At 38.0% G+C, this 25,064-nt stretch overlaps 3 protein-coding genes across 3 annotated transcripts; 1 reads left to right on the forward strand and 2 right to left on the reverse strand.

The window, feature by feature from the left end:
• Positions 1–5,245: 5,245 nt before the first annotated feature.
• Positions 5,246–10,023, forward strand: LOC122658846 (senescence-associated protein DIN1). Its single transcript, XM_043853980.1, has 6 exons — positions 5,246–5,293; positions 5,466–5,579; positions 5,695–5,763; positions 6,761–6,833; positions 6,936–6,989; positions 9,942–10,023. The coding sequence occupies exons 3-6, from the start codon at positions 5,750–5,752 to the stop codon at positions 10,014–10,016; spliced, it is 216 nt and encodes a 71-aa protein (XP_043709915.1). The 5' UTR covers positions 5,246–5,293; positions 5,466–5,579; positions 5,695–5,749; the 3' UTR covers positions 10,017–10,023.
• A 3,338-nt stretch (positions 10,024–13,361) lies between these two features.
• On the reverse strand, positions 13,362–14,521 carry LOC122658845 (glutathione S-transferase PARB-like). The gene is made up of 3 exons (XM_043853979.1): positions 14,289–14,521; positions 14,118–14,166; positions 13,362–14,015 (listed from the first exon to the last, which is right to left on the reverse strand). Exons 1-3 carry the CDS (start codon positions 14,439–14,441, stop codon positions 13,558–13,560), a joined length of 660 nt encoding a protein of 219 aa, XP_043709914.1. The 5' UTR covers positions 14,442–14,521; the 3' UTR covers positions 13,362–13,557.
• Positions 14,522–16,900: 2,379 nt separating this feature from the next.
• On the reverse strand, positions 16,901–21,183 carry LOC122657877 (mechanosensitive ion channel protein 6-like). Its single transcript, XM_043852670.1, has 5 exons — positions 19,400–21,183; positions 18,081–18,204; positions 17,691–17,984; positions 17,398–17,600; positions 16,901–17,219 (listed from the first exon to the last, which is right to left on the reverse strand). The coding sequence occupies exons 1-5, from the start codon at positions 21,166–21,168 to the stop codon at positions 16,931–16,933; spliced, it is 2,679 nt and encodes an 892-aa protein (XP_043708605.1). The 5' UTR covers positions 21,169–21,183; the 3' UTR covers positions 16,901–16,930.
• Between the last annotated feature and the right edge of the window lie 3,881 nt (positions 21,184–25,064).

Consider the following 25,064-nt stretch of genomic DNA (forward strand, 5'->3'; position numbering starts at 1 on the left):
CATGAGGTTTCAAGTTCAAGACCTCGACCTCGTGTTCCTCATCCAATTTAGAAATCCCCCACTCACCCCTTTACCAAAAAACATACTACAAGGTAGGTCAGAAAGGGATTGAAACTTTGTGGACAAGTACATCTCAAAGTCACTTGCTCACAGGTTACAATTGAGTTTATGACCTAATTTACAATCTTTAAAATATCCCTAAATCTATAATAGGATTGTAACTTAAAATAGGGGTAAGTATGTCATTTGAGTTTGAAACTTTAAATTGCCAACATAAGAAATATTTATCCTTTTATCAGAATAATCATGGAAATTTGAAAAAAAACTGAGGCGATAGGCGATAGGCGATATCTCTCGACATGACTCAACCAGACAATCCAAATTTCCAATCTCTCAGCATCTTTGATTGCATGGTTAGCTTTAGCTATGTAGGCATCAACGACCATGATTGGCTTCTCAATAAATTTTAGGTTTACCCTTGGCTCTATTAGTTCCTTCAATTTGAATCAAATCACAATTTTGTATTGGACCATTTAAAGGCCTCTGTTGAACATGACCATGCTACCTCAAACGAATTTCTCGTAACTTATCATGTAATGGAGGTATTGTCATTTGGCAGATCTAATATAATCATTCATTACATTATTATTCCTAGTTTTGTCACACATCTATCTCAACATCCTCATTTCCGCTATACAAAGTTTATCTACATGATAATTCTTACTATTTTATAAAATTTCTTTTAAGTTTTAAAGGAATATGTCGATCATACAACCCTTTGGACACACCGCTCCACTTTCGTCTATCCTATTTTAATTATCTATGAAATATCATTATGTATATCATCCTGTTTTTTTAATCTATAATTGAGCCCATATACCTCAAATAATCCCATTGTGGAATCTCACTCTCATCAATTTTGATCACCTCATTATCCATCTTAGTGTAACTAAAATTAAACACCATATACTCCGTCTTCATTCTACTTATCTTAAAACCTTTTGATTCCAAGGTTGATCTCCATAATTTTAAGTCGGTGTTTTTCCGTTATTGTCTCATCCACCAAAACAGTATCCTTGGCAAAAAACACACGCCAAAAAACCTCATCTTGAATGTTTAAATGGTTAAATTATCCATGATAAACGTAACAAATAAGGCCTTAAAACTGATCCTTGATTTAACCCAATTGTAATTGAGAATTCGCTATCTTAACCCCCCATAGTTCTTACACTAGTCACCACATCATCATGCATATCTTTAATTATGTCCAAATATTTACTTGAAATATTTTTTTCTCTAGTATTTACCATATTAACTCTTGGGGACTATCATGATCTTTTTCTAGGTCAATGAGCAAGGACCATAAGGAGATCCTTCCCGCAATCTCTAAATCTTGAGCTCTATTTTGTTAATTGGACAAATTAGTTTGAGTTGAAACTCTACATGCAGGAGACCTTGGGGTTCAACCTTAAAACTTTCAACTTCCAATGATCTGGAACATGGTAGTAATTTGTATTGGGGAGCATTCTCTATGGGAGGGCATGGCCCCTACGTGTGCATGGGGGCCGATGAGAACGCATACAGAAACATCAAGAGGGGTAAGATTTTTGTCTTCATAAGGGATGGGATGATTATTTTGCCCCCAATGTGTTTGGGTGTGGCCAGTTCACTCTCCACAGAGAACTTTTCTCCAATTAGTATCTATAGATAACTGGTTTTTGTTTTGTTGTGATGTTGTTTTGTATTCGCATCTCTTCGGGACCTAGAGTAGAATGTTGGGTAGCTAAGAAGTGGTATGAAGCTAAGAAAGGTCGATGCCTTAGAGTTTGTGTCGATGTGGTATGTCCCCCCCTTTCACTTCTTTAATTTTGTCTGTCGACACCCATGTAGTTGTATCCATGTTGTTTTCTCTCCTCCCTCCCCCTCCCCCTTGTTAATTTCAATCATTTGTCTCTTATTGGATCCATGTAATTAACTCTATTAAGTTAGGATAAGGCTTGAATGTTGTTATTGTCGTTGTTGTACATATATATATATATAATTTTCATATAAAAAAAATCACATGACAAGACATAATTGAAAAAAAAAAAATACAATATCTTAGATCTATTAAAGTAAAAAAAATAAAAATAAAAATCAATAATTAAAAAATAAAACCGATTCACAAGAAAAGTTGGTGTAAAACAAGGTCAACTCTACTTTTTGTAGTTTATTTTCTTATATAGTATATCTAAGCAATTTTTCAAAAAAAAAAGTCTCTCCCCATGTGGTTGCAAGTAAAGAAAAAGAATCGAAAGATGATATAAATCAGTTTTGAATAGGTAAAAAAAAAAATTGAAATATTATGATGGAGGAAAGTTCTTTGTGGAATAGTGTACAACCCACGCCTAGACACAAAGGAGGGCAAAATGACTGCCTCAGCCTTATGAAAGGCGGATATCCCACCCCATGATGCCAATGCACGTGCTCTCATTGGCCCCACATATATGCAAAGGCCACACCATTCTCCCCCACAGAGAAAGCCCAACCCTATTATGATTATGTAACTTCAGTAATATTTATTCTACCCATCAAATCAAAGGGGTTTGGTTACAGATTTTAATCTTCTCCAATTCCCTAAACTGTACAGTGCAGTAGTTCGGGATGGAGATGTCGACATGTGGCAGCTCGGACATTCAACAGTCCAAGTTTGGATTTTTGTTTTTTTTATTCTTGAGCTCTGCACCGTTGGATGTCCGAGTAGCCACATGTCAACATCTCCACCCCGAATTGCTCCATTACACAATTTTAGGGAATTGAAGGGAATTAGTTATCATTTGGTTACAAGATAAATTAAAGTAAAACTTAACGAGAGAGGGATCTATACACCAATCATTGTGTATTAAAATCTCTTATGCCAAGCCAATGGGCATTCTGATAGGAGTGTCTCATGATTTATATGCAAAAATGCTCACATGGTCAAGGAAGAGAAAATGTAAAAGGACGTGTACTACCACCGGCACCGGGTATGCATTTAAAAACTATATTCAAAATATTAAGGAAACCTACCAAAATACCAATTACCATTCTAAGGCAATCCTCTTTGTGAAGAAATAAAAAGGTCTTTGAACCATGGTTTGAGATATTGGATCGAATCGGACGATTTTGGCTGGATCGGATTGGTATCGGTTGAGACCGATCCCGATATCAATCCGATCAAACATACGGAGGGGTAAAAATGTATAAAAATTAGTTTTTTTTTTATTATAAGAAAACAGGGACAAAAGTGTCATATTTGCCCGAGTTTGGATGATCCCAATCCGTATCGACCGATCTGATCCCGATCCGATCCATGCTTTGAACAGGCCAAGAGAAGTTAGCAGAGCTAGAAAATTTCTCTCCCTAGAAAGAAAGAAGAACATGAACTTTTTTTTTGTTTCTTTGGTTCAAATAAAAAAGAACATGAAAAAACTAGCAAATGACGTGTCACATTAGAAAAAAAAGGGGCAATTGTTATCAATATCCTATGCTTAGCCAATATTTATGAAAATTATCCTACCTTAAACTTCTTTTCTAAAACTACCCTGCTTTTAAACTTTTACATCTCTTTTTACCCTCATATTTTTAAATACCCAGATTGTCCTTCCTTTTCACCCGGTAACCTATTAATCTATTTAATTTACCATTCATCTACTAATTTTTACTATTTTTATCATTAAAATAAGAAAAAATGAAAGCAACCACCCGCTTCTTCTCTCTCCTATTTTTTACTTCATTCGATTCTTTTTTGTTTTTTCTTCAATTTTTTTATTTAATTAATTTTTTATTCAACATTTCATCCTCATCGTTCTTCTTCGAATAGATCGACCTGATCCTAACTGTGATCCAGTTCTTCTCCTTCTCCTTCGTCTCTGTTATAGGTTGTGTTCTCTTTTCTGAAACTGATCCATCTTTCATGATTTCTCAATTGAAATCGACAAGAAGGTAGAGACAATCCGATGATTGATCTTGTATCGTTTTATCCTATGGCTACGAGGTTGAGGAGAGATGAAGATGGTCGTGTAGAGATCAATTGTAATGGATCAGGTCAATCTATTCAAAGAAGAACGATGAGGATGAAATGTTGAATAAAAAATTAATTAAATAGAAGAATTGAAGAAAAAACAAAACAAAAAACAAATGGAGTAAAATATGGGAGAGAGAGAAGAAGCGGGTGGATGCTTTCATTTTTTACTATTTTAGCGAAGATAATAGTAAAAAATAAAAAAAGAATAGTAGGTTAAATAGATTAGCAGGTTACTAGGTGAAAATGAAGGGCAATTTGGATATTTAAAAACATCAGGGTAGAAGGAAATATAAAAATTTAGAAGCAGGATAGTTCCAGAAAAAAAGTTCAAGGTAGGATAGTTTTTGTAAATATAGGCTAAAAATGTAGGGTTGTGATAATAATTGACCCGAAAAAAAATGACCGTTGGACCGGAACGCTACCTTTTTACAATTAAGTTAAACTTGGAAATCAAAGGTAAGAGCAATGAGTCGGGCTCACGTTCACGTACGTCAGCGTACGAGAACAGCTCCCGGCTGTTCAGATGGAATCCATCTAAGTGGGTCTCACAAAGTGGATTTCAATTGAACAGCTGGGAGGTATAGAGTAATCTTCTTATACGACCACGTGGTCCAATCAGTACCCGTTCAATCCGCATGAATGCCACGTGGATAGCATTCTCGATTGTCGAACCGTGGTCGAACAATTTCTCATCCCCCACGGTGTCATCACTTATGACTTTATCCAAAAAAAAAAGAAAAAAGAGGTCATCACTCAATTATAACATAAATAAATACAGAACATAAATGGCAAGAAGTAACTGAGACTTGAGACTTGAGACTTGAGTCCTTGACTGACCATATAGTCGAGACTCGAGAATCGCGGGCAGAACAGCGATGGCGATCTTTACGCAGAACCCCAACCTCCCTCATTTAGCTATTCAAATTCCCCATCCATCGTTGAACGTGCTCAAGCATCCACATTCACATTCGGAACTCGGAGAAAAGAGAAAGCTGTCAAAGCTAGGAAACAGAGAAATGGCTATCGCTTGCTTCACTCGCTCCGCACTCCCTCGTGTTCTTCGTCCTCAGAATCTTAATTTTAGGTCGTCTTTATCAGAATCTTGATTCCTTTTCTTCATTTTCTCTTTCCAATATCTCGCTATCTTTCATGTAATTGAAATCTAAATCTGCGTTTTATGTTTTGCAGGTACTTGTTTCAGCTCCCGACGATACAGTCGGATGTCATAAACAGAAGGTCTACCTGCAGGTAACTTGTAAAGGATTCTATGATTCAAAACGAAATAGAGAATGTGATCTTAGGGTTTTTGAATCATCTGCATGCATGCTGTTTGTTTTTCTTCCCCATCCCCTGAGTCTATATTATTTCTATAGAACAACCAAATGAACAACAATTATTTCCTTTGATGTTCACGATGCAGGTCGATTGCAAATGCTGTAGGAGAGAATTCAGATTCGAGCAGTGTCCCGAAGTCTGTGCCCGTCCGCGTCGCGCACGAGCTTCTTCAGGCTGGACACCGGTATTTGGATGTCAGGTAACTACTTCATAGCGGTTTCATTCTGCATAAAAAACACATCTAGCAAACGCATCGAGCTTAGAGCCTTCAATGTCGGTGGTTGAATTTGTTAGTTTGGACTTTGATTTTGTAGGACTCCTGAAGAATTTGGTGCTGGTCATCCTTCAGGGGCCATAAACGTTCCCTACATGTTCAGAGCTGGAGTGGGTGGGCATCCATTAAATTACTCTGGTTACTCTAGCTTAAATATATGTAATTTGGTTGAGATAACATATGCAAGAAAATTGGTTTTCCTCTGTAATTTGCTAATGTATTTTAGGTTTAAAGCTGTTTATGTTATATACATAGTTGAAATTTGCATGTTGGATAATACCTACCGCCTAATAGTTCTTCTTGAATCTCCGGGGTTCCATCTTTTGCTTAGTTCTTCTAGCACGATGCTTGTTCAATATCAGACCTTCTGATATGTTTATCCCTTTGGTGGACAAGCTGGACCAATATATGAAGCCTCGTGAGGCTGAATGAAGCTGCAAATGTTCCTCTTTTGTGTTTTCCAGATCTTGGCTTCTTTGCTCAAGCTTGTTCTTTTACTTTGTATGGCAACTGTTGTTAAGAAGCAAATTCTTTTCTAATAGCTTCTGAAATTTCCAAGCTTTCATTAATTTCATTTCTATCAATTATAGAACCTTTTCAACAGCCCATGAAAGTGTGACTTCCCCTGATCTTTTGTCTCCCATTGTTGTAGTACGAGACTTTGTTTAATAGACTGGACACGACTGAACATTTCCCTCCCGAGTTCAGTTTTCATGGCCACAAAAAGCGTATTCAAGTTGATTTCCATTACTTAATTAATAAATCTTTTTGAGGAATGATCATAATAAATATTTATTTGTTCATTGAGAGACCTAATTTTACTGTTGATTATAAATTAAAGGTGTGGCCTTGTTAAATTCCCACCAGCTATTGGTCTCTTTTTTATGACTTAGCTAAATGTATCAGTAGAAGGAACTATCTGATGAACCTTCAAAAAATAAAAGATTGGCTCAATGCAATCCCATATGGGAACTCCCTTGTTGAACAGAACGCATCAGAAAAGTACATCATCTAGGCATATGTCCGTTTATCATTTAAAACATTGTTCTCTTCCAATTATTACTAGAAAAATGTCTAATAAAATGATTTTGTTTCTTTGTTGATGTAGGGATGACAAAGAACCCTAAATTTATAGCGGAAGTATCATCAAATTTTGGGAAGGACACTGAGATCATTGTTGTAAGTCAGAATTCCAGAAATATTATGCTACTTGGGTTGAAATTTAGGTTATAGACTTTCACAGGTGTTGAGATATGATGAACTTATGCCGTGCCTTCACAGGGATGCCAGAGTGGGAAGCGGTCACTCATGGCTGCTACCGAACTTGCAACTGCTGTAAGTAATAATATTAAAAATTAGAATGTTTGTCAGATTGTATATGTTGTCCAAACAAAAGGATGTTTCTTTCTATCCATTTGTTAAGATATTATACAGAAGAGTTACATCATGCAGGAAAAGAAATAGGGTGATTGCCTGCCATTTCTTAGGATATCTCTCTGTAGGAAAGCTACATCATGTAGGAGTAGAATAATTTACCAACTATATATGAGGAAGGAGAGCTGATGTATTGTGCTCTGTTTATAATTTCACTTATCTTCACCCTCCCCTCTGACCTACACTTTCTTATTTCTATTTTCTATAGACCCTCCATTTATCTGTGATAGGTCTTTTTTTTCCCTCATGGAAAACCCTGCCTTCCATTGTCAAAACATCTAATTTATTTCTGTTGCCATTGTGCCAACTTTCTTTCTGCTTTTTCTTACGACTTTATTTCAGAGGTGTTAATGCATGGTTGTCAATACATTGGATCTATTTTATAAATATTTAAAGGTAACTATAGCTGGAGAGGAATAACAGATTATGATTGGTTTAGCTGATTCCAAATAATTGGAGTAAGGAATCTTTTCCCCTTTGCTTTTGAGTTGAAAATAGAAGAAACAGAGCTAGATTAGTTTGAGCCTCCCTGTAATGTCTTCAACTACAACAGATTGCAAGGGAAAGTAGGTAAACAAGTATTGGCTTAGCCAGCAAGTCGCCCATACTCCCTGGCATACACCATATTTAATTCTAATATGTGTGATTGAACCAAACTTCAGAAAATATTCAAGTCTGAAGTGACTGAATAGCTTGTATAGTATCCAAGTACTTTTAGGTGGATGAGTTGGACCAAGAAACTCTCTGTAATTGTTTCAATTGAAAATAATTACAAATCTCTCTCCAATTGAATACTATTACAAATCCTGGGTCAATGGCCTAACTTTGATGCACCAAATTTCAATAGTAGCCACCACAGGAAAAGCAAAGAATCAAAGAAGAGCCAACATACAGAAATTCTTGACCAATTCCTTCAGTAAAACAGCTTGAGTCAGTAAATAATGTATATTCTTATATTCAAATATAAATTTACAAATCAGTCAACTTGGTACATCTAACCATTCTTTTATTCCAGCCAATCTGGTTATACAGCAGCCTGAGACAAAAAAATTTACTCTGGTCAATCCTAAAGAAATCCAACCAAATGATTTTGGTTTTTCACGGAAATCCACCAAACTTGAACCCAATACAATAGAACTGACCCAAACAATGATAATGAAGAAGCAGATCAGAAGTAGACTAGGTTAGACACAGTGCTAGAACTACCAAATACCCTTATGGACCCAAAACAAGAAAAATCAACTAACAGCAAACAATCACTAATATGTCCCTATTTATTCTGGTTGCCACTATACGTCATGCCCTTTAACATGAAGTGGTTGCTTTGATCTAAAGGTGGGTAGTGCTACTTGAGAATATGAGCATATCACAGAGTGAAACTCTGGCCATGCTATCCATCAATAAACATGTTTAAGCTATTATGTAGGTCTTCTGCACCCCTTATTTTTAAGGTTATATTATGTAACATTCATATCCCTACCCCACCCCCACCCAAAAAAAAAAAAAAAAAAAGAGAAAAAAGAGGGGAAAAAAACTTATTGAATTGGGATTATGAAATTCAGGTGGGGCTGAGCTCAGTTCTTCAGAGTTTGGTTGGGCTAGACTGTGGCATTGTATACTCTTAACTCTCTAAGCAAGCCTTTTGATCAAATGTGTTTAGGTCCATCCATACTCCACATGACTCAAACACAAAACCAGCTAGGCCCTCCAATCTAATCAGGTTTCTATGGTGACCAGGTTCACCACCAAGCTTTCTGGTTGTGTAATTGTAATGGCCAGTTTTGATTAGTGTCCATGACAGGGTTTCAATTGGCAGATCACTGAATGGTTGCTTTAAGCCATTGTGAATCTTTGGTTTCTGATGAGAGATCTTTCATCAATGAACTTGTTGATAACTGCAGAAGGATTTTAAGTAGTCTTAAACAAAAGTTTGAATAAGGCTGGGTAAGAGCTTCTAATGTAAATGGAGGATTTAATACACAGCTTGTTTGTGACACAGTCCTTGATGATTATTGGAAGTTTCCGCATTCCTTTTCCTAGTAATCACACACTTCTGTTTGAATGAAATGCCTGTGAAAGGAAGCTGTTGGACTCTAGCATGTTCAGGTTGTAATGTGCTTCTGATTGTAAGATGCTCAATGCGGTATTAAACATAAACATCAAGACGTTACATGCCATGTTTTTTTCGGTTGCAAGTGCTATATCAATGATAAATGATCTTGGAAATTCTTCTATTGAAGCTCTGGGAAGAATGTGAGCTTACATCTGGCAGAGTGAAATATGATTTTCAGATAAAAAAAATGCGGGATGTCCTGAGAACATATTAATCAGAAGACATTTCACCAAAGAAAACCAAAAGATTTTTATCATCGCAAGCAACGAGGATCTGTTGCTATTTGTTTGAAGGTGAATCATTGTTTTCACAATTTAGGAAGAAAAGTAGCCAGATCATATAATCCTTGGAGCTCTGTTATTTCTAACATCCAATTTGAAAATTCTGAGGAACTGAGAAGTTGGTTTCAAACGATACAAATTGGAGGTTGAAAATTTGTTGGCTAAATTCTTTGTTTATGTTAATCTAGGAAATTGACCTTGTACATAGACTTCAAAACATGGTCTGTTCCAGCTGAGAACTTGGTGGGAAGTGAGAGTTTAATTTATACTGTTATGTGTGGCATTTTTTGTTTCACTGTGAAGTTCATTTTTCTCTGAGGACCTGGCATAAGCATTTTATTTGGCATATCTTCATGCTGAAAGAACTAGTTCCTACACCTACTTCCTTTTGCTGGTAATACTTGGCTAACTTGTTCAGCTTTTTCTCTTACATTTGATGGTATATTTGCATGTTTTCAGGGTTTTACTGGTGTCACTGATATTGCTGGTGGATATTCTGCATGGGTACAGAATGGGCTACCTACAGACCAGTGATCTTTCCGAAAATTATAAAGAAAAAAAAAATTAGTTCCAATTTGGAAAGGACAGAGCAAAGAAGACTAGTGGTTTCAATTCTGCATGTTTTTTGTGGTTGCAACCCCAAACCTTTGGAGGCTTTGGTTGGTAAAATGTTGTACTAGACAGGAGGTCTTTCCATAATCCATCTATAGCAAAGAAAATCTTGATTTTAATCTGTGATCTGTAAACTGCCTGAGGAGCTCCCCAGATGCCTTCCCCCTCCATTCTTGAATGAGTAAGTTTTGGTTCTTCATGCATTTACATCAGATGATTGGATGTTGGTTTTTCTTCCTATACTCTTTGCTTGACACCTGTACAAGGGAAGGACAAATATGTCAACAAATTGGACAGGTGTTGGGCAAGGAACTTATATGCACAGCATGTGAGTAGAACTTTTCAAAAGCGAAAACAACTGGAAGATTTCGTAGGTAGGTGGAATGACATAGTTGGAAGATAATCTTCCGTAACCCGAGTTGGGAAATTTGAATGAACCAGAACTTTTCAAAAGCGAAAACAACTGCTAACACAATTGGTTGGATCTCTCGGGTTTGAATCAATCTCCTGTCTTCATTTTGTATCCTCTCCCCCCTCCTCCTCTTAAAAATTTTTAATGTCACTCTGTTGCGTCAACAACTGTACTAGAAGGACCTGTTCCTGCTATACAAAGTTAGCAAGAGAGGGTCTGGCTGTGCCGATGTTTCCACTCCGATGCCTAAGTAAGATCTCTTAGCAATAGATAAAGATAATTGAAATCAGACGATCATGGAAGGAGTTTACCCTGTTACTTATAGGCGATGGTGGGCAGAATCGTGCCTTAATAGGAAAGTAGAGTCCCCGGCGCGGAGTGAGAGATTTTTGGAGTGATCTTAGGGATGACGTTGATCTCTTGATCCCTTGCACCTTATTAGGTGCTATATGGGTGATAATCTCGGGCCACGGTAACTCATGGCAAGATTTGCGTTAACTGAGTGTAATGCTCAGGTCGTCCCCCCTATTATGGGACCGTCCAGGTTCTGGGTTAGGTCGCCCCCATAAGGGAGTCGGTCTGGTGACCTCTCGTTATAGCACGAGGTCTTGCTTCGCGCACATGTCCTCTAAGGCCTGATATGTATCCAGACCTCGCTCTTTAGAGATCTAGTCACTTATCTTATACGACTGTGGCTCGTCCATCATACACGTGTCAGCCTCTCATTGGCGGTTGACATCTCTTGTCATATCATAGTCGTTCAATTACATTCCCTTCCATGTATTTGCAATAAGCACGGGTGTTTTAAAAGCTGAATCAAAGGAATGAATCGATTAATGCCGATCAGTACGATCCAACTATTTTTATAAGATGTTTCAGAATCGACCAATCCGATTCCAATGCCCATCCACGCTAATCTTCTAGAATCAGGATCGGTAACCACCGATTTTGATTCAAATCATCCCGATTCCCCAATCCAATTTCCGATTCTTGAAACCATGTATCTTAACCTCGGTCTTCTTGAGTTGAAATTTTCAAATGAGAGACTGGGGAATTTTTCTCCTCTCAGGTTCCTGCCCAGTTAGGTTCGTAGGTTCCTCCCATAAGCAGCGCGAAAATGACTACCTCATTCCCTGCCCGGTGTTCGGGCAGGGGTGAGGTCGTCATTTCCGATCTTCTATGAAAGGAACCTACAAACCTAATCGGACAGGGAACCTGAGAGGAGTTATATCATATCTGGAAGAAATCATTATTCACATGCTCAGCTTCAAAGACGCCATGTGCTTCCCTTCATGGCGATTGGTCTCTGCCGTCCTGCGTGGTGGAATACCTCAAACTCGCACGAGAGGATACGACATGCCACCACGTTCTTTATCTCACTGTCTTCCATGGATACACACCCAATAAACTCGATCTCTACGTACATGGAGAGCACATTTTCAGCCTTCAACAAGACCTTTTCTGCTCTGCATCTTTTTTAGTGTACAAGTTACAGAGAAACAGAGAGAGAGAGAGAGAGAGAGAGAGAGATGCGACTGAACCGTAATTGGGTTCGGATGGGAGTGCGCAAGAATTGGGTTGGAGCTGTTCGAAGGAGTTTCAGGTGCAGGGGATCATCAGAATCTCTTAAGAGAACGAGCAGCATTGGATTACAGTGTAACTGGGTGGGAGCTGTTCGAAGGAGGTTGAGTACTAAATCATCTTCCGAGGAAACAATGATTGTCTTCCACCACACCCACAACAGTGAATCCTTCAGGAATGACCAAGAGGAGGAAGACAAAGAAAAGAATACCAAAGAAGAACAAATCCTAGATTCAAAAGAGGTTGCTGTTCTCGTCCTCCACCATATCAACAACAGCGAAACCAAGGATGAAGACAAAGTGAAGAAGATCAAAGAAGAACAAATCCTAAATTCAAAAGAGGTTATTGATGCTGATGACGATGGTGGTGATGCTGCTAGTGATGCTTCTTTTTCATCCATCCAGGAATTGTTACTGATCGAGGACCTCGCTGCCATCAAGATCCAAGCTTTTTTCAGGGCTCACCTTGTACGTATCCAAAACCCAAATCTCTTTCACTTTCATGTATGCCTGATTCAACTCATTAGATTAATTTGAAAAATTTTATTTTCCTGAAAATTAACAGGCAAGACGAGCATACCAAGCTCTAAGGACTATTGTGAAGCTGCAGGCACTAGTTCGTGGCTTAAACATCTGTTTGTAAGTGCAAGGGAGAACATCACTTCCGTTCTTTCTTCTTCAATTCTTTGATTCAAAAAATTGTGAAATTTTAACAAGGAACATTGTTGTTGCTTTCTTTATCTTATTTTCTTCTGTACTTCTTTACTGAAAATTTGTTGCGCACCTAGTTCTATCTAATTTACATTACCCAGTTACCAATAGCTGTGGCAATGGGTAGGATTTCAAATTTGGCTCTCCTCCGGCTGTGGCGAGAGCTGGAGGAACCAACCCAGCAAAACAGAGGGGGTGTGGATCATTTCACGTGAAATGACCAAATCCCCCTGTTTTTGCTGGACTTCACCGTCTAGTTCCCGCCACGGCTGGAGGAAACCAAGGACTTCTCAGTTCCCACTGCCAATTGCAAAGGATAAACTCGATAGGACGAAATTTTGCTGCTACCCTGATTGCAGGAATGTTCTTGTTACCTGTGGCCAAAGAAATAGAATAAAAAGAGTATTTTGAAAAATACTATAGATGGTATTTATGAACCCAAAGGAAAAGTGAATTCTTCCATTTTTTCGCTGCAAGTCCAGGTAGGTAACAGGAACATTCCTTATATGTTAAGGTGTCTCGCACTTTCGCTTGAGTTATTCGGCTCTGCCGTCCCCAAATTAGGCCATGCAATGTAGTAACGTGTACAGTAATTCTTTAATTAGGACTTTCAACGAACAGTTGGCTTGAATCACTTTATCACTACTCCTAAGTTCCAAAAAGATGACCACTGAAACTGAAAGCGTCAAATTCGAAGGTAAGGAGAAGTTTAAAAAAAACCCAAATGATAACAGACAACGAAACCATTCTATCCACCATTTCAAGCAGGCGGCGAATTCTGCATATCAACCACCTTCTTCCATGAGTCTCTACCGGAGATCTCATCCCACCATCTCCCCACATTCTTCCTCTCCGTAAACAACTGGCCCTTTTCAGTATTCACCAAGTACTGCGTATTGGGTAGGTGAGAAAGATCGGCAAGCGTGAACTCATCACCGGCCAAGAAACGACTATCCCCGAGCCTCTGCTCGTACACATCAAGCACCTTCGAGAGCTTCGCCTCGTTCTGCTTGATCATGTTCTCGTCTTGCTTGATTTTCATTCGCGGTGCAAACGCAAGTTGGAACACCAGAGCACCGCTCGATGGGTGAAAGCTCTGTCCTTCAGCCTCTAGCCACTGATCAATCGATGCCTTCTCCAGCGGATTCGTCCCAAACAAACCCTTATTCCCCTGCTTCGAGTACTTTTCCGAAATGTAACGACAAATCGCCCTCGACTCTGTAAATCCAAGAAGAACATCAACTGTGTAAGCTTACATTTGTTGGCTATATTCGAATCCAGATGAAATGCACAGAAAGAGTGAGAAAAAAAGGGCCAAACCAAAGAGGGAGATATCTTCGTCCTGGAAAGCTGGGACTTGGCCGAACGGCTGCGACGCCAACGAAAAGGTTAAATCTATCTATCATTTATGGAACAACGAAGAAAACCCACAAGAGAAAGAAACGGATAATTGAAACTCAATCTTATCCAGGGTTGGTCATACATTCATACCTGAATCTTGAGATAATCGGGCTTCTTGTGTTCTCCTTTAGCCATGTTGACGTTTATGAGCTGAAACTGGACTTCCTTCTCGAGAAGACAAGCTAAAACCCTCGCCACAGCGGTCGACATGGGTGGCCCGTACACTTTCACAGGCGTCGCCATTGGAACTCCTCGCGAAGCTGATAGAGTGAGAGCTGTCGGTGGCCCCTTATCAGTTCTATCTTCCGCGTATCTTTTCCTTACTTGATGTGAGGAGCTAAGCAAGAAACCAAACCATTGGACATTTTATCTTCAAAATGTAAAAGGTTGCACAGCATTTTTTTAATTTAATATTACGGGAGATTCGAAAGTATTTAGGAATCTATGGTAAATTGAGGGACAGCTTGGGGAGTTTCAAGACGAGAGAGAGAGAGTTGTCATCATTATGGGCTTGGGCCCATCATGAAGGATGGAGGTGCATTAGTGGGCTATAAACCAAGTCTAACCTATTCCCAGTTTGGGCCCAACCATTTGATATATGTTCACGGTTTACCTACCAAAGAAAAAAATGGAAACTCGAAGGTACATTGATTATTTAACCATGGATTTATGTTTTTTTTTGGTAAAAATTTAACCATGGATTTAGGGATCTATATCTGTTCAGCCGATAATCGAGGGTAAAATAGTAAAAAGAAAGGTATCGAAATCTTGGGAGGGGACAAAATTTTTTGATGTAGGCCGATTTGACGGATTTGTATAGGTATCGGTATCAGTATTGACAGTGATCGATATTGTGAATTATTAGTCCCTGAATTTAACCCCATTTAGGGGTACTCGATACTTGGCCTGTAATTTTTGGCACTCAGTTTGTTTTCAAATCTACTGCCTGGGGATTTATTATTAAAATTGTTTCTTTTGAATGTTGCCACACAGACCCTAAAAATAAATGGCTAGCCACGGGCATTGGGGGGTTTTCCTATATTGATGGATTGACAAGTATTTGCAAGTAAAATGTGAGTGTTGTTCCCAATAGAACAAAAATAGCAAACATGGGCCATGTGTCTCATGGCCCAATCAGTCCCTATGTGTCACCCATCAAACATGAGTCAACTCTTGGCTAAGGGTGTCAATTGATATGGTTTCGTTTCGGTTAAAGTTATAGAATACAGAAATCAAAACTGAATCGAGAATAATAACACATTTTCAAAATCACAATCAAATCAATTCGTTTCGATTTGACTTTGGTTAGTATTCGGTTTAAATTTGGTTTCATACTCAGTTTAGGTCCTATCAACTACAAAGACATTTCACCAATAAATAATATAACCTCCAAATACTAACACATATTGACTTGAATATGCGCATAATTCCCCCCACAAATTAGAAAGTTCTAGTATCTTGTGTTGGGAAGAATGAAAGAAATATAATTTAAAGTTAACAATGTATACTTAATCACTTGGATTCATATAATAACAACAAACACAACCTTATCCCAATTTAATGGAGTCGGCTACATGGATCCAAACAAAACAAATAGGAAAAACTGAAGTTTAAACAGAAATGGGAGACGAAGAGATGGGGAAAAGAGGGATGAAGAATGAGATGAGAAATGCAAAAAAAAAGAAAATGACAAATGAAAGATGAAAAACAAAAGGAAAAATGAAAGATTTAAGTAAGAGGAATGAGACACAACCCAGTAATACAGGAGAATCTTAGCTAATTGGGGTCTGCTACATGGATCCTCACCCTCTAATAGATTCTATCCGAGATCATACTTGGTACAAGACCTAGACTATGCATGCCCTTTTAATCACTTGGATTCATAAGGTTGAATATGCAACAAATGTCCCAAATTAGCTTGTGCCTTAATGATTCTTTATGCCTTTATCTTCAAAAACTCAACTAGTTCTTTTTTTCAACATATCCGTAGAAACTGTAAATAGGATTGTTCCACATAAAACTTTCTTTGTGTATTAGTGACTTTTGGAGTGCTTTTGGTGGCAGCTCACGTTACCCAACTCTAAACTATTAATACAATTTAGCTTAAATTCACTTCAGTAGAGTTCGAACCCAACAATGTCGAATTTTTATCCTATGCAGTAACTGCACGGTGCTGTACTGCATCGTGCGGCTGCTGCAGAGGCCATGTGCATCATGTGGGGCCCGTTGTGCCACATGGCCTCTGTTGCGCCGCACGATGCAGTACAGCACCGTGCAATTACAAGAGAGGATAATGATTCAACAATCTCATCCTTGAAACCGATCAGAAAAAAGATTCCTTGTTTTAAAACCAAAATCAAACAGATTCTTCTTCGGTTTGATTCAGTCCGATTTAAAATATCCATTCTTAAAAAGGTCAAAATCTCACCTCAAAAAAATGGTACCAAGAGAAGGAGAACATGGTGATGGGGGAATACACAAGAATCACTGCACTGTACAACTTAAAAGAAAAGAAGAGGGGGGTGGGGGGGGGGGGGGGATTGGGATTAATGAGTAAGAAAGAGCCTCAGAAGGCAGAGCAGAAACCAAAATACCCTTCCCTTGCTCATCAGGCTCTCAAATGCTCTCCAGTATCCTAGTTCATATGATTTAACCTCACCCTCTTGGGGTGTCAAGGATGTTATTCCCAGTGTAGCTATCAGGAGGATCAATACTACAAGATTAGAACTGCCTTAGTTTCCACAAGTAGTCCAAGTAGATGGAAGTCTTGTAGAATTTATGCTAGGCATATTTCGAAGATTGATATCAACAGGTAGCATTCGGTATTCGATGTCGAGCTCCTTGAGAGTTTTTATAATCTCCTCTACCAAGGGTTCCCTCCTTATCCACCTTTCCCCCATGTCCTGATGATTAATTCTGTGTGTTACCCATACTGATATCTTTAGTCTGTTCATGTCCTCAACATCCCTTAGAACAACCATGGAACCAGGACACCAATGGTCCTCCTTCCTATCAGCATACCTGAAAAGGACAGAAATCCAACAGAAATATTAGATTCGAATCAAATTCAGCAAAATACAATGTAGTTCTGAGACATAATAAGGAATCTGATCTTCAATACTATGCAGAAGAAACTGTAAAGAGGAAAGTTTCACTTCCAAAAAATTTGAAGAAACAGGGACAGTTTTTGGGCATATACCTTAATATCCTTTGTTTCATCAAATCAATTTTCTCAAGTGGAGTGGAAACATGAACACAGAAATCAATGCTATCCCCCATGTCAGGACTACGGTAGAAGTTACTGATAGGCAATTGAGCAAGCTGAGTGTTTGGGTATGTGATCTTCAGGTTGTCAAACCTCAGAAACACAGTAGTTAAGATGTTCATCTCTTCTACTATCATCTATGAGCCAAGAAGACCAATTTTAATTAGGGTACTAATTAAGACACAAATACACATGGATATTACAAATTCAATTTGATAATATCATACCTGAACTCCATCTATTAAACATCGATCACCAACATCGAATGGGTGCATTGCAAATAAGAAAATTATTGATTCAAATACAGTCTTGCAGGTGTTTCCAAAGATGAACACCACAAGTAGGAGTTGAGAGCTAATCAAGACAAAAAAATGGGTTGTGGCAATTCCTAATATAAGAAGCCATATAACAATGATGATGATTATCACAATGATGTCTAACATATGATGAAGTTTGTTTACAGCAGTTTTCGTATCGTTCAATGTCAGGGCAAGGGCTCTTCTTTCTCTGAATGCATTAACCTGAGATTCAAAAAGATGTCACACATTAACAATGGTTCTCTTTCTTTCATAACATCCACCACAATTTGTTTCTAGCAGGGAAAAAGAATTATTTACCACCCAGTTCTTGAGAGAAAACCTGCTGATTCTCTTGGTATCGTTTGCTCCTTCAAAGAGGCTCATGGTTTTAAGAGCTTCATCTTCTCTCATGAAACGCATAAAATCCTGTAGGTAAATGTACCTGTAACAGAAAAAGGCACTAAGCTATACTTGGGCAAGTTCAGTGATTTTAAAAAAAAAAAAAAGATTTGTAGTTGCATGGGAATAATGAAAGAACTGTGTCAACAAAGAAGCATTAAACCATCAATGTCAAAAATCCAACTGCATGGATTTTCTTATTGACAACCCTCATGCTGTCAAATAATTTGTAATCTTTTTTTTTATTTTTTATCTTTTTAGTATGATACACAATTTTTTAATTTTTTTTCAGTGAAGATAATAGAGTCATTTCATATCTATATTCGAAAAAAATGTGCATGACAATGACATCTTTTGATAATGACATGATGATATGTCACTTTCAAATTATTTTTGAAAACACTTTTATATCCCTAGCTTAAACAACTTTCGAGAATAAGAGACGGGACAAATAAAAGAAGGTATTAAGTTCTAAATACAACTATAGATATGTCATTTAGACACTACCATATAAATGTATGGGAAAATCTTGTTGTACATTAATTATACATAGACACTAATGATTGCCTTTTTTTTTTTTTTTTTTTTTTTTTGTGAATATGATAACCTTGGAAGATTTGATAAAGAAGAGTTGTATCTAGGTTCAGAAGGAACAGTTTTCTAAATAAAGATTAGAAAATAAAATAAAATATTTTGAAAAATCTGTTCCTTTTGAACCTAGATACTAATCTTTTCTATCAAATCTTCCTAGGTTATCATCTACAATAAAATTAAATAGGCAATCATTAGTAGTTTTTTATGAAATGACAAAAGAATTGTCTCAAAGACTATCTGAAATAGAAATTACTCCTCCTGGTTCAAGTATAAATCTCATAAAAATTCTAAGAAGATACTAATTCTATGGCAAATCTCTCTGAATTTGAGTCTTCTCCTCCTTTACAGTTAAATAAAATTATAAATTATTGTCCTCATCTGTAATTGACCAATCTGCACCTTTTTCTACTTGCAAAACCAAGTAAACCATAAAATTAGCCTTCTAAATGCATAGATTATCAAGCTTTTAATCTGAGCATGCAACTAATTCATTACTGGATCAAACAATTGAAAAAAAACAAAACAAAGAAGAAGAAGAATTAGAGAAAATGAAGCAAGAATGAGAATAATTCAACAGCATAAACCAGCCTATAAAACCAAGAAGTAAAAGAAAGTACAAGAAGAAGATGAAACAAAAGATTTACTTGGAGTCAGGTTTAGCCACATTGCGAAAGATCTTCTTTGCAGCAATTTTTGCCTCATATTCACTTCTGATCTGCGTATTTGATTCCTCGGCTCTATACTGTGTTGAATCTAATATCCGTTCATCCAATGTCGATAAGACTCCAAGCCGAACGATATTGATCAATCTCTTCATGTTCCAAGCAGAGACGTTCTTTTGGTTCAGTTTATGAAGGTGATCAATTGTGATCCCCTCATCTTGATGCCTAAAGCTTTTGGTGCCAGTAGCAGTATTCTTCTGTAGCCTTCCACTCCCAATTACTCTCCCACTTCTAATTGAAGGACAAGCAGCAGTTCTAAGGTCAGCCGGCATGGTTGCCCCTGCATCCTGCAACTGCTGAACCTCTGCCATACACTTTTCATTCTCTTCATGTGTTTGTTGAATTTCAATCCAAGGAGGTCCAGAGAGTGTCTCAATTACATATTGATTGAACAGAGAATCTTGAATTCGATCAAAATAAGTGCTCACATGGAACGAAGAAGCAAGAACCTTAACAAGAAGAGTCTTCACCAACCAAATCAAAGTACTCACCAAGAGACAAACCAAAATCATAGTTACATATAACAATAGTCCAGCCTTCTTACTCTGTCTCACCTTATCACCTAACATTGCATACCAAACGATAAGAACAAGTCCCAACCAAATGCAATTCCTAACAGCTCTTCTCACACCATAAACAAAATACAAAACCCTTTTGCGCAACAAGAAATTGCATTCGATGAAGAAGACAGCAATCCGAATTGCCCAACCAGAGACTAATCTTCCGCAGATTAGAACTAGAATCAACATCTCCCATTTCCATAGATGGAGACTCCAGACAAGCTTTTTCTCTAAACGTGGAACTGTAATACTTGCAATAAAGACAGCGAGGATTAAAACGAGACTTATCCATTCGAGTAATGCTAATACACTGAGTTTCCCCTTTCTGAATTCTTCGGGAATGTCTTCTAGGAAGAAAGGATCTTCTTCTTCCTCTTCACCTACCTTACCTGATAAACCAGATTTCAACATTCCTGATTTGGCCGGAGGAGTTGTACTTCTGAAAGATCTTCTTTCTGATTCTTCCACCGGATCTATCAATCTCGACTTGGTTCTTGTCCTTAACATGCCGGAATTTGGACGGAATGAAGCATTGGAAGTACATCTTAACACCGCACTTCTACCATCCGAATTCCAAGACTTCGGCCGTGGTGGTAGTTGTTGATGGTGCTGCTTCTCCTTCTCCTTCTCCTCGTCGTAGTCGTCCGGTCGCCGGATGGGATCAGAGGAGATTTCGATACGATTCCGTGAAGGTTCTTGGAAAGATACCTTGAGGTCTCGAGACAACTGATCGGTCGGACTCTCTGCAATTGGAGGTAAACTTCGATCATTCTGAATCTGAAGCTCTTCCATCTCCAATTCCATATCCAATGACATCTCCCCTGCAGCTTTTTGCTTATTCAAGAACTGCTCAATCAACCTGGACGGTGGATCTTCCCCTCCCTGTTGTTGTCCTGCATTGCTTCCACCTCTGCCCTCCATAACCCCTTCTTTCCAGAAATCGTAACTGGATTCTTTCCACACTTGATCGACATCTTTAGTACAGGCATTGTTGTTGCCGTCAATTTTGACGACGAATTCTCCATGGTGGGAAGGATCGACGGATTTGGTGAGATGATCATCGTTATTAGAGATTGAAATTATTGGTTTCTCTTTAGAAGGTGATTCAATAAAAACTCCTTCCGAAGACATTTTCCTGTAGGAACCGGAAGATTTGAATGGCTTTCTGAGCGAATCCATGAACAGAGAAAGAGCAGTTTCTTATAATAAGTTCCAGGAGAAGAGGTTACACACCCATCACTGCTGAGAACTGTCGTCGTTTTTGTAAGTTTTATCGGTTTTATTGTTCTTTAATTTACGGTCTCTGAAAGTTAGAGACGCGTGATTATAGAAGCTTAAACGGCAAGAGAAGAAAACGAAAACGAAAACGAATGCACAGAGAAGATAACGAAACCCAAAACTTCACCGGCGAGACATCACGCACCCCCACTTTGCCCGACATATACGGGTGCATCAGTGCATGCCATATACGGAAATGGAAACGTCTTAAATTAGGGTTTGAAATTTGGCACGTGGTTATTTAGACCATGAGCTCTTTATTTAAGGTTAAAAAAAAAAAAAAAAAAACCACATCAGCTATACACGTGGCGTGTAGGAAAGGTTATTGCCACGAGTGTGTAGGAAACCTGTTTTTAGAAAATTTATTTGGGAAGCAGTTTTTTGTATGGTCATGTGTCTATCTATCTCCTCCTTAAAATAAAGGGGCAAAGGTGTTTTTTCATATGAAGAGGAGAGAGATAGATTCATGGGAGTACTGGCGTAGGCCACACTCCCGGACAGAGATCTTTTTCCAATTTATTAATATGTTTTGATTGAAAACTGATTTATCTAATAGATTGCTATGTGAAAGTAAAACATCCTATACATGTTTTTTTTTATGAAAAAAAAATATATATTAAAGGGGTGATGTTTCCTGTCTAGGAGTGCACGGGGACGCAGGATGCGCCTAAACATATAGGGCGGGAGTGGGCGGTCATTTTGGTCATTTTGGTCATTTAGCGAGTGGGCTGGTCATTTTGCTCAAAAACAAAATCTACAATATTGTCGGTATATTATATTTTGCTTTAGTGGCTAATATACGTAATTGAATAATAAGATATCTATCATTATTAAACATACAAGTTTGATCTATCAATTTTAAAATCGCATGAATATCAAAAAGGTCTGCGAAAAGTTCCCATAACCATGGATGATCGTCGGGGGACATGAGCAAGGTCAGCAATTCTATAGAATATGTCCATAGTTCTTGCCGTTTGCATCCCACTGACATGGCTCTGTGTACTCCGTGCTTGCTCCCTCTTGCCTCGATTTCTTAAAGACAATTGATTTAGGAGAACTCTAAATTTATTAAAAGAAATAAAATTATTAATGCAAACAAAAGGAGGGAAGAAGAGGAAAGAGATAAAATAAAAATAAAAATAAAAACATTTTCGGGTAACAAGAAAGATATAAATTCAACCCCAGTTTTTTGGTAAACAAGCTTCATTATAGAAACAACAAGAACTATTTTTTCTAAGAAATCATCCACTACTCATCCTAAAAAAAAAACCTCCAAAGTAAAATCCCCCATGAAAACCCTAGGGATGAGGAGCTAAATATGGTACACTAGACACAATAACTATCTTTAAGTAAAAGAACACTGAAATAAGATCCTAAAGTATCCTTCACCAAAAGTAAAAAGTAAAACAGTTTAGAAAATAAAATTTTCCCATAAGTACCCTTCTCATACAATGTACATTTAATCTACATTTATAAAAGAGGAAACCTATAACCACATTACTACAGCCACTTCCCCTACATGTCTTAGCCATTGAAACTGCTCTACTAAATCTAGACCCCAAATTTGGTTTCACTAACACCATACAAAAATAATCTTATGCAATGATGAAGATAACTAAACTATGTTGTGCTAGCATTACACATGGGAGAAAAATAAATACGATAAAAGTAGAACCAACGATGGTTTTTATATACATAATTGTAGAAATGTTACGCCATACATATAATATGCATTTTGTTGTCTTTTGGGAGAAGTATATTATGTGATGGTCATCGTGAGACAGTTCATCAATAGAGGCGGAGAGGAGATAAAGTGTCAAGAGAGAGGGAGAGAGAAGAAGCGATGGAGAGTGCTCGAAGAACTCGCAACCAAGGTTTGAGGAATTGGAATTAAATAGGTTGAATCAATTGGAATCAGCCGTCACTGATCCGATTCTGCCCATATTGAAGCACCAATTCCTTACCACATTTATAGATTTGAAGTGATTATTTTGAGTGATTCTCGGTCGATTCTAGAAATCCTAATTTATATACGCTTAACCGGTTGCTGATTCCGCTTACTTGAACCTTGCTAGCAGCTGATGGAATGTTTTGTTTTGTATTTGCCATAGACTATACTGCTATCAATTTGGATCCTCTACTGCCGAGCTGCCCAACAGGACTGTGTTGTCCCACCGCAAGGCGCAAAATGACTGCCTCACCCCTGTCCGAACGCCTTGCCCAAATGGAGATAAGACGCTTATTGCGTGCCACACCTTATCTAGGCAGCACGATCCTCCGGGCAACTCGGTAGTGAAGGATCTGGATCCATACTGCTATAGTTGCTGCATTTGAGTTTTCCCTCGGTGAAAAGTGGAAAATGTAATGAAGAATAACGCCATGTGCTTTCGGGCACGACATCCACAAAAAGTGATGAACAACAAGTCCTCTGGCTGCGGGCTTGCAAAACCCAACCAAATCAAAATTCCGAAATCTAATTTGATTAAAGACTCAATCATATCAAAAAGTCAACTTCCAAACATTCCCTTCCCTTCCAAACATACAATGTTGGTGACATTTGATTTTTAAAACCCTATACTACTTGTAACGTGACAACTCACTACTTGTAACGTGACAACTCAAATGAGGCTGAAATTCTGTAGATAGAAAAACCACATGATCCTACACGAGGACATATCTCCTCCTCCAACACAGCCTAAGGCTATTGTGCATGACATTTGGACTTGCACGGCTAATCTTGAAAGTTATGGTTTGTTTTTCTGTATTTCTAGAGATATTAATGGTTGTGTCCATTTTCTAGTAAGGAAGGCCATGTCTTTAGCAGGTAAGACATTGTGGTCTCTTTCCACTCATTAGCTTGTTGAAGCATGTAATCAGGATGCCTTATGTGTTTGTTGTCCCCCTTTGTATGAAGATTGGTTGCTGCTTGGGTTGCACCTATGTTCCTACTGCCCCAATTGTAAACATTGATATGGAATCTAGAAGGGTATTATGAAAAATACAAAAACATAAGAGGATAGTTGTGAACCCAAAGGGAAAAGGGATTATTCCAAATTTGCGCCTACGATTGGGGGACAGCAGGAACATGGGTTGCAGCCAAAATTTTCCCCCTTTTCAATAGAATTTCTCCATACCAAAAAAAAAAAAATTTCAACTTAATATGAGTATGACACATGACACAAGAAATGGTTGAAATTAAAAAAAAAGGCACACAGAAGTATAGGAAGTGCATGGAATTTGAGGGTGACATTAAACATGTGGCAAATCTTGACCATTTCTCTTAAATGTAGAATGTTCAGATTTGCGACTTCTTGTTTTTCAAATTGCAGAATAATAACGACATTGTTACAGTTCATTTATCCAATCGATTTGGAAGCCAAATAGAACTTAAAGTTAAAAGACGAGCCAAGAGAAAGTCCAAGTAAGATGCGAGGAGGCATGATCTGAAGTTCAGAGAAGTTGAAATTTTGCGGACAGGTAGGTGTAACTTAAGCTCCTCTTGTCACATGTCAAATCACAAGCCAATCAGAGTTTCCCAAAATACAAGATAATGTATTGAAGAATTTTTGTGACTACCAAGAGGGTGCATGGACAATCCAGGGATGCAGTGATGTTAGGAATGAAATTTTGCCGGCCCGGCACATGGCCTGCTCATCCAGGCCTATATTTAGCCTGAACCACGACTTGACATAGACACCAAAAGAATTGAGAGTCCCAAGCCCAACCCTAGCATGATATAAGTTAGGGAA

This window comes from Telopea speciosissima, chromosome 4, assembly GCF_018873765.1.
Source record: "Telopea speciosissima isolate NSW1024214 ecotype Mountain lineage chromosome 4, Tspe_v1, whole genome shotgun sequence".
Classification (NCBI taxonomy): domain Eukaryota; kingdom Viridiplantae; phylum Streptophyta; class Magnoliopsida; order Proteales; family Proteaceae; genus Telopea; species Telopea speciosissima.

Excerpts from the sequence above, each read along its gene's own strand:
- LOC122658846 (XM_043853980.1), top strand. Across the intron at positions 6,834-6,935 it reads AGGACACTGAGATCATTGTT|GGATGCCAGAGTGGGAAGCG; the intron begins GTAAGTCAGAAT and ends GTGCCTTCACAG. Across the intron at positions 6,990-9,941 it reads CTACCGAACTTGCAACTGCT|GGTTTTACTGGTGTCACTGA; the intron begins GTAAGTAATAAT and ends GCATGTTTTCAG.
- LOC122657877 (XM_043852670.1), bottom strand. The coding sequence starts at position 21,168 with ATGTCTTCGGAAGGAGTTTTTATTGAATCACCTTCTAAAGAGAAACCA. Across the intron at positions 17,985-18,080 it reads TTTCTCTCAAGAACTGGGTG|GTTAATGCATTCAGAGAAAG; the intron begins GTAAATAATTCT and ends TTTGAATCTCAG. Across the intron at positions 17,220-17,397 it reads ATGAAACAAAGGATATTAAG|GTATGCTGATAGGAAGGAGG; the intron begins GTATATGCCCAA and ends TGTCCTTTTCAG.
- LOC122658845 (XM_043853979.1), bottom strand. The coding sequence starts at position 14,441 with ATGGCGACGCCTGTGAAAGTGTACGGGCCACCCATGTCGACCGCTGTG. Across the intron at positions 14,167-14,288 it reads CCGATTATCTCAAGATTCAG|CCGTTCGGCCAAGTCCCAGC; the intron begins GTATGAATGTAT and ends TTGGCGTCGCAG. Across the intron at positions 14,016-14,117 it reads CGAAGATATCTCCCTCTTTG|AGTCGAGGGCGATTTGTCGT; the intron begins GTTTGGCCCTTT and ends TTGGATTTACAG.